General features: G+C 43.3%; 1 protein-coding gene across 1 annotated transcript; it reads left to right on the plus strand.

Moving 5' to 3' along the window:
- Positions 1-27: 27 nt before the first annotated feature.
- Positions 28-9,065, plus strand: capn9 (calpain 9). The gene is made up of 20 exons (XM_054779783.1): positions 28-341; positions 827-896; positions 971-1,089; positions 1,175-1,308; positions 1,457-1,625; positions 1,708-1,791; positions 1,861-1,946; positions 2,415-2,492; positions 2,575-2,735; positions 2,826-2,983; positions 5,334-5,542; positions 5,623-5,659; positions 5,726-5,806; positions 5,897-5,954; positions 6,038-6,102; positions 6,174-6,242; positions 6,315-6,393; positions 8,370-8,486; positions 8,566-8,624; positions 8,737-9,065. The coding sequence occupies exons 1-20, from the start codon at positions 144-146 to the stop codon at positions 8,761-8,763; spliced, it is 2,058 nt and encodes a 685-aa protein (XP_054635758.1). The 5' UTR covers positions 28-143; the 3' UTR covers positions 8,764-9,065.
- The last annotated feature ends 161 nt before the right edge of the window (positions 9,066-9,226 follow it).

Genomic DNA, 9,226 nt, shown 5'->3' on the forward strand with positions numbered 1-9,226 from the left:
AAACCAGTTTGTGAGGAGGGCGTGGAACTGGCTCGGCCCCCACGGGTCTCCTAGGCTGGCCGTGGCATCAGAGACTCACAGCAGGCGACTGGTGGCGCCGCACTGCACCTCGCGTCTTCTCGGGTTTCCTCTCCCTGATCATCATGCCCCTCCAGTCCACCCTGGCGGGCCGGACCGCCCCCGCCATCAACACACAGATGGACGGCAGGTCCTTCGAGCAGCTGAGGCAGGAGTGTCTGCAGAGGGGCTTCCTCTTTGAAGATCCAGACTTCCCTGCTGCCGACTCCTCGCTTTTCTTCAGCCAGAGTGTTCCTGTCAGACTGGAGTGGAAGAGGCCTACGGTGTGTACAGCTTTGTTTTCATGGAGGTCCAGTGGGTGATGTCAGGAGGGTCTCGTGCCGCAGCTTCTGCAGTGTAGAAGATAGTTGAAGTGCATTGTGCATGCTGCGTGTGTGTGTGTGAGGGTGTGTGTGTTGGCACTGAGAAACACCAGAACTCATCTTGGAAAGAGATTTCTTGCACGAAACTCATCTTGCAGGAAAAGTCTGTCTTGTGTCTTCATTCAACCTCAGTGAATGAAGAAAGAAACGTTCTAGGACACAGACCAAGTGCAACACTTTATTGCGTGCTTTATGGCCTCCAGAGGGGTGTGATGCGCCTTCAGGAAGTTACTACACATTTCTTAGCGGGGCGTTTCTTCTGCGTGAATACCAGAGCTGCCTGTCTATGGCGTGTTTGTCGTGATTGGTTTGGCTGGAATGTGAACACACCTGTCTGCTGCCATGATAGCAAAACCTGTTCTCCTCATTCTCCACATTCTCTGTAGGAGATTTGCACCAAACCCAGGTTCATCGTGGGTGACGCCAACCGGACCGACATCTGCCAGGGACAGCTGGGTAGGTAGCGGCGTGGTCTTTGTGGTGCCATCTTCTCTCTGGTGGACCCACCTTGCACCTGCGTGTCTCCCCAGGGGACTGCTGGCTCCTGGCCGCCATTGCATCCTTGACGCTGAAGAAGGACGCTCTGGCCAGAGTAGTCCCCCACGACCAGGACTTTGACCACCAATACGCAGGCATCTTCCACTTCCAGGTAGGCGGCCTCTGGCTCCTTGTGTGTGATTAATTGCTTCAAAGCGGAAGCAGCCATCTGTGTGACCTTTGATCTGCTCTGATAGTTCTGGCAGCACAACAAATGGCTGGACGTGGTGGTGGACGACCGTCTGCCGACGGTGCGCAATCAGCTGATCATGCTTCACTCGGCCTCTAACAACGAGTTCTGGAGCGCCTTGCTGGAGAAAGCCTATGCCAAGTAACAACACAAACTTGTGGAGGCCACTTCATTAGGCACACACGCTAATGAGCGCTTGTTGACCTTCTCTAAACCCTGACACCAACACTGCACATCTCATGCACCTCCCTTCAAAGTGTGCGGCAGATGCCGTGTCCTCCTTTTCCAGGCTGCACGGCAGCTACGAGTCGCTGAAGGGCGGCAGCACCATGGAGGCCATGGAGGATTTCACCGGCGGCGTGGGCGAAATGTACGACACCAAGAAAGCTTCCGGCAACCTTTTCTTCATCATGAAGAAGGCCTTGGACAGAGGCTCCATGATGGGATGCTCCATTGACGTGAGCGCAGCCGTAGCTCCTTATGTCGCCTGCAAATGTTTGACACATTTAACCTCCACTGTCCGCGTCTGCTTGTGTGCAGATTAGCAGCTCTGCAGAGTCAGAGGCCAAGTTGTCCAACGGCCTGGTAAAGGGGCATGCCTACTCCATCACAGGCCTGCAGGAGGTCAGACTCGCGTCCTTGTGGTAGAAACTGATCAAGGGCAAATATTCTTATGTCTGCCCTCGTGTTCAGGTCAATTACAGAGGCAGGAAGGTCAAACTGATCCGTGTCAGAAATCCCTGGGGTCAGGTTGAGTGGAACGGCCCGTGGAGTGACCAGTAAGTAAAAACGTCTTTTTGTTTTGTTTTGTGACTTCCAAAAGCTACATTTACAATGTTATGTCTCTTGGAAAAGGACACAATTGACCTCAACACTGCCTGTCTTAGAAATGACACAATGCAACTCACTTGTGCAGTAGGGCTGCTTGTACAAGGCCGTGGTGTAGTGCCCCTCTGGTGGTAATGTGCATTACAAGGAGAAGAAGTCATAGCCGCCTTTTTCCATGTATCACACTTAAGTCAGTGTTTCTCAATTTTTTTTTCAGCCCCCCCTGAATTAAAATACTATTGAGAACTTAATAACATTAATTGATTTATTTACTGTATATGTACAAACCACTGTATGAGTTGCTGCACACACCTGATTATCAAAATAGATGAATGAAAATGAGATGCGATAACGTCTGAAACAACCAATGACAATGATTTCTAAATTAAGTTTACGTTTCGGTTTCTTTTTTTTTCAAGTTCCAAAGAGTGGGACTATGTGGACCGAGCAGAGAAAAATCGCATTCTGCAGCACTCGACAGAGGATGGTGAATTCTGGTGAGGCTTTTTGTTGTGTTGGCTAAATCCATTCCTTGTGGAGCTCCAAATGTCATGTGATGCTGTGTGTGTGTGACCTCAGGATGGACTTCGAGGACTTCAAGGCCAGCTATGATAAGGTGGAGATCTGCAACATGACACCTGACGCCCTGACAGACAATACCAAGCGCCACTGGGAGGTCCAGCTGTTCGAGGGCGAGTGGATCCGAGGCTCCACCGCTGGCGGCTGCAGGAACTTCATCGGTGAGATGACAGGAAATGAAACCACCTCACTCACAAACAAATAAATTCCGTTTGAATATTCCAATGCAAATGTTGTGTGACCTCCTTTAGACACGTTCTGGACCAACCCTCAGTTCAAACTGGAGCTGGTGGATGCCGACGACGAAGACGACGTGTGCAGCGTTGTCATTGCCCTGATGCAGAAGAACAGACGCCGGCTGAGGAAGGAGGGCATGGACCTGCAAACCATCGGTTTCGCGGTCTACGAGGTTAGACTGACGCTGGGTCACGTGCACACGCACCAAGAGTGTCAGCATCGTATCTTCATTATTGAGGAGCTCATTCAGGTTGATGATGAATGATACGACATAAAGCAGTGGTCCCCAAACGTTTTGGACTCAGAGAGAATTTCAGAGAGAATTATATGTGGTGTGGTAACAGGCAGTGTGCTAGCATGAATTAACTTGACGCTGTGCACTGGTCAAATATGGATTCAGCATGTAGCACTCAAAAAATCAATTAGCACTAAATAACGTAATCAAACCATACCTTTATACATTCCCACATAGTATCAGCATTTGGGACCAAATATGAGTTGAAAGACTATCTGGTCAGCGTGGAAGAAAGTTAGATGGTGCGTTCAAGGGCCGTCGAAGAAAGTGGGCCGAGTCAGTGCAAACATGGAAAAACTGTGGGATTACTAACTGTATATTATATTTTAAATAAAAAAATGGCCCATATTTCCAAAATTGATAATGATATTGTTATATAGAAATTTTAAAAAAGAGTTTTTTTTACATTACATTTTTTTCCCGTAAAGTCTGGACACATAATATAATACTGGATACATACTGTACATAATACAAAAACATTTATTTAAAAAAACATTTTCAATTCATTATTTGTATAAATAAAATATATTTGTAAAGAAAAATAGTACACACACACACACACACGCACATACACATATATATACACACATACGGTATACACTCCTGATCGAAATCTTAAGACCAGTTGAAAAATTGCTAGAATTAGCATTTTGCACATTTGGATCTTAATGAGGTTTTAAGTAGAGCTACAATATGCAAAAACAGGAACGGGGAGTGAAACAAAAAGCATTTTGAAAAAGTAATTTATTGAAAACAACAATTAAACTGAAATAGGATATTTATCAGCTGATCAAAAGTTTAAGACCACAGGCTTTAAAAGCCAAAATGTGCTCAAAATGTTCATTTTCTGTCAGGCATTCCCACTGTCATGCCCTCCTGATGGCTAAAGCTAAGAAGCTTTCTCTTTTTCAACATGGTCAGATTGTCGAGCTGCATAAGCAAGGCCTCTCGCAGCGTGCCATTGCTGCTCAGGTTGGGTGCAGTAAATCAGTCATTCTACTGGTAGACCCCAAAAAATCACACCTGCGCTGAGCCGGAGGATCCGATTGGCTGTCCATGAAGACACAGGGCGGTCTTCCACCCACATTAAGGCCCTTACTGGTGACGACTGCATCGCAATAACCATCAGATGGCATCTGTGGAAAAAGAGTTTAAAAAACAAAAAACGAATTCAAAGACCTCATCTCCTTCAACGCCACAAAACTGCCTGTTTAGACTTTGCCAGGGAGCATCAAACATGGGACATTGAAAGGTGGAAAAAAGTTTTATTCTCTGATGAGAAAAAATGTAACCTTGACGGTCCAGATGGCTTCCAACGTTACTGGCATGACAAGGAGATCCCACCTGAGATGTTTCAACCTGACACAGTGGAGGGGGGTCCATCATGGTCTGGGGTACTTTTTCAAGAGAAGATTATAAAAATGGCCATAAGTTCCAGACAGTTGATGCCCTTGGTGAAGCCATCTTCACCACTTGGAGCAATGTTCTCACTAGCCTCCTGGAAACACTCGCATCAAGCATGCCCAAAGCAACTTTTGAAGTGATGAACAAGAACGGTGGAGCTTCTCATTACTGAGTCCTACTGAGAAAATTTTTTGTTCTGGTTTGGAGAGTTTTTTGTTATTTTTTGAGCGATGGTCCTAAACTTTTGATCAGGTTTTTTTTTTTTTTTTAATTACAAGCTCCAAATGTTTTTTGTCTCACTCCCCTTCTTGCTTTTGCATATTGTAGCTCTACTTAAAACCTCATTAAGATCCAAATGTGCAAAATGCAAATTCTAGCAATTTTTCAACTGGTCCTAAGATTTCGATCAGGGGTGTATATATAATGTAAATAAAAATCTAAGAGAAATACATTTAATTAAAAATTATGTATTTATATATATATATATATATATATATATATATATATATATATATATATATATATATATATATATATATATATATATATATATTAAATTAAATAATTGTATGATATATGCATTTTGCCTGTCCAGACACCCTGTAGTTCTTCCACAGCACAGCAAACTCTTCTAAACATGTCTTTCTGGAGCTTACTTGTGCACTGGGAACAGAAAAGCGTCTTCCCCAAAGTGTTCCCACAAGCATAAAGTTGTCCAAAATGTTTTACCAAGATGAAGAATGAGGAGCGATTAATTGATCAGTGATGTGCCCACGATACACTATTAAACATAAGATAGTTAACAAATGTATGAACTCTCCAGGCTCCAAACAACGCAGAGCATCAGGGAAAAGATTTCTTCCGCATGCACGCATCCAAAGCTCGCAGCAAGACCTACATCAACCTGCGTGAGGTGTCGGAACGCTTCACGCTGCCCCCCGGCAGATACCTCCTGGTGCCCACAACCTTCCAGCCTCACCACGAGGCCGACTTCCTGGTCCGCATTTTCTCCGAGAAGAAGGTGGCGGCTCTGTGAGTAAATGCGACACTAGAGAGAGTGTTTCTGCTTTTAGTGCCGTTCCGATGTGATGTCATGTGACTGTGTCCCTCAGGGAGATGGGGAACGACGTTGATGCTGACCTGCCTGAGGTGAGTTAGTCATTTGTCAATTATCCAAAATCAAGAGTGTTTCACCCCCACCTTGTCCTCCTACAGCCGCCTCCGCCCAGCGCTCCGGAGGATGAGACAGACGAGGAGAAATCCCTCAGGAAGCTCTTTGAGGAGGTGGCTGGAAGGGTAAGCCAGTGGTCACGGATCAACACATTACAGAGTCGTCACATCCTCAACGTCAGGAATTTGATGGGTTTTGTGTGTGTGTTCCATCAGGACCAGGCCATTTCTGTCAGGGAGCTTCAGCAGATACTGAACGGCGTCCTCAGCACGCGTATGCAGCGACTCTTCTTCTCTTCATTTCTCCGAGGCTTAGATGCCAATGCATGTCATGTATGGTTTCTCTTTTGTGCTCAGGGAGAGAGATCAAGTTTGATGGCCTGAGCCTCCACACATGCCACAACATTATGAACTTGCTGGATGTATCCTTCCTTTCATTCTGATGCCTCCATGTTAAGATGTAAGTCACTGCTCCTTTGACACAACAAACTAGGTGGACAACACTGGGAAGATGGAGTTCCAAGAGTTCAAGGTCTTCTGGGAAAAGATGAAAAAGTGGATCGTACGTGTTGTTGTTTATTGAGCTGGTGATGGTGCACCAAGGCAGATGTTCAAGATGTGTTGTCGTTGCTAGATGCTCTTCCTGTCCTTTGACACCGACCGCTCAGGAACGATGTCCTCTTATGAGCTTCGTAGCGCTCTCAAAGCTGCAGGTAAGACTTGCTAGAATGTTTAATGCACCATTTCTGCCTCTGGGAGTATTCCAATCAAGACTAGCTAAAGTTGGGATGTGTTCATGAGGTTGTTGTGCCCAAAATACAAGACTTTGGCTATATGCAATACTCGTCATCACTACAGCTGTCCCTAACCACATCATGCTTCAAATTTTGCAGCTTGACTCTATCACGGGTTTTCAAAATACAGTCGTCCCTTGCTCTGTCGCGGTTTGAGCATCGCACTCTCACTCTTATCATGGTTTTTCAAAAAGGAATGAATAAATGATTGCTGTTTTGTGTTTGACTACAGCCTGTTATTAGTACAAACAATGCATATTTAAGCAAATAAATTGGGCATTTTCAAGCATAAAAATATTTAAAATGAAGTAAAATACAAATGCAGTTTTGAGGCAATACAGTACAAGACATAAATGAACTGTAATCTACACTGGCCACTAGGTGTCACTAGTAACACACCAGACTTGATCACCAACGACAGGCTTTTATTATTTTACAGTTATTTATCTTGCAACAGGCACAATATTAATAACAGTCATCATCATCGTCATCATAATAACACAGGCTACTGTTGTGGCCTCAACACTGAATCCATGACGTCACTTCCTGTCCACACAAACACGAGACTTATGTCTTAAATAACTTATTTTCTCTGATTCTATCTACGTACTATATTGGGTAATATGAGTGTAAAGGTGAGTGACTATAGGGGTGTTATTTCATGTCTAGACATCTCTAATAATGGTAAAACAAATCATATTTAGAAAGTTATAAACAGGTTTTCGATGCTGTAACGACACCGATATTCCGTTCATTAATATTGAAACCTTCTTTGCGGAAATTCACTTATCGAGGTCGGGTCTGGAACCAATTAATCATGATAAATGAGGGATTACTGTATATTAATTACTAAATAATCGCTGTTTCATGATTGGCTGTGACTTATTCTTAGTCAAAAATTATACATGTTTGAGCAGATTTCCGCATTTTGGCCTAAATTAAGCATTTTCAAGCATAAAAATGACTAAATGAAATAAAATGCAGACATTCAGAAAATGAATTGAAAGGCGTTGATTTGCAGTACAGTATTTTACACTGGTCACTAGGGGTCAGTAATGTTACCTTAACCACCGCAAGAAGTCGTGAATAGGATTTCTATTCTCTATCACTGAAGCTGTTCCATTTATAAATAAGGAATCCGACTCTGACGAAAAGTTATCATGGTTTGGTCTGAAATTAATTAACCACGATAAACAAGGGATTACTCTAAACCCATTCTACATTCTACACAGAATGACATCAGCTTCAAGCTCATCTTAACCAATTTTAGGAAAAGCAAACCACAAGGACTTAAATATACTTTATATGTCATTAATAACTACATAAAATCTTTGGTGCACAACCTTTGCTTAGCTTGAAGCTAACGTTAGCCACTCCGAACAGTACAATATTATTCCTCTGCCAGAAAACTCAGTGAACATGAAGACAAAACGGTGCCAAAATGAGCGTCTATGCTGATGAATTTTGTCTTACCTTTTATTGTTTTGCCTTCATAACTTTGTTTCATATGAATGACGTTCCGCCATTGATGCTATTCCATGGTTTGGCGTTACACTGAAATGATGTGTAACTTCCTCTAAGTCTTAGAGGAAATTCACCAGGATGACGTCTAAGAGTCTAAGAAATCGTCCTGGTGAATTTCTGATCAACCTATTGGCCAATTAGGAGGCGGAATATTGCTTCTATTGGCTGAGAGCTTTGGAATGACATGTCACTCATTCAGGTGAAACATTGCATTCAAGAGATCCATACACACACGTTCATTTTTAGAAATATCACTGTTGAAAATGCACTTACACATTAACTTACAGTTAGAAAGTGTTTTTGTAAACAACAAAGTCGAACTCCATGAGTGCACATTGCTTGGATCCTGAATGTGCACGTATGCCCTTCAGGGATGAAGCTGAACAATCAGCTCCTGCAACTGCTGGCCCTGAGGTTCGCTGATGACAACTACACCATCGACTTTGACGACTACCTGAACTGCATCGTCCGCCTGGAGAACATGTTCAGTACGTCAAAGCGCGCCGCGTGATGACGGCAACAATGTCTCACTTTAACAGCATCACTGTCTTATTTGTGCTGATGTAGGAGTTTTCCAGGCCATGGATACTCGCCACAAGGGCAGAGTGAACATCAACTTGTTGCAGGTAAAGACACGTCCACAACACCCTTGAGTCTGTGCAAATAGGTTTACTTTCCTTTATTTGTGAGTTGATTCATGATGTTGTTCATGTGACTTCCTCTTTGCTTCCTTCTTAGTTTCTGATCTTGTCCATGTCTGTGTGAGGAGACGCTGACAGCAAACTGAAGCCATCAGAAGAACAAACCAGTCTGAGGGTGCACTGCCTTAAGGAGTCACTGCGCCATAACTATGCAGACATACATGTTCTTTTTTATCTTTTAAATGTATTTTCTTGAAGTCTCTCCACTGTGAGTCCACGCCAGAAAAAATAAAGTGAGACGTGTGAGGGATTCATCTTTGACGTTTACTGATTTTTACTTTTTACAAAAGGAATGTGTTCCTCTTCATGACAACTTAATGAACCAATAAATTGTGAATAAAGCTTCTTTTTCTGCTACTGTGAAAAGTTTTTCATTCAAGACGTTCATTTGACATTGTTGCCGCTATAAAAGCCATTATAGTACTGTATTACAACACATGTATGAAAAATGAACAGTGCGCTATATTAACAATTTAATTTTTTTAAAATAAGTAATCGTTCATAAAGTCACGAGGAGCAACTATTAA

The sequence above is a fragment of the Dunckerocampus dactyliophorus genome, chromosome 6 (genome assembly GCF_027744805.1).
Source record: "Dunckerocampus dactyliophorus isolate RoL2022-P2 chromosome 6, RoL_Ddac_1.1, whole genome shotgun sequence".
In the NCBI taxonomy this organism is placed as follows: Eukaryota; Metazoa; Chordata; class Actinopteri; order Syngnathiformes; family Syngnathidae; genus Dunckerocampus; species Dunckerocampus dactyliophorus.

What these genes read in the sequence shown, in the direction of transcription:
- capn9 (XM_054779783.1), top strand. Translation starts at nt 144, where the DNA reads ATGCCCCTCCAGTCCACCCTGGCGGGCCGGACCGCCCCCGCCATCAAC. An exon ending in CGGCTGCAGGAACTTCATCG is followed by an intron (nt 2,736 to 2,825) that starts GTGAGATGACAG and finishes GACCTCCTTTAG; the next exon opens with ACACGTTCTGGACCAACCCT. An exon ending in GAGAAGAAGGTGGCGGCTCT is followed by an intron (nt 5,543 to 5,622) that starts GTGAGTAAATGC and finishes TGTGTCCCTCAG; the next exon opens with GGAGATGGGGAACGACGTTG.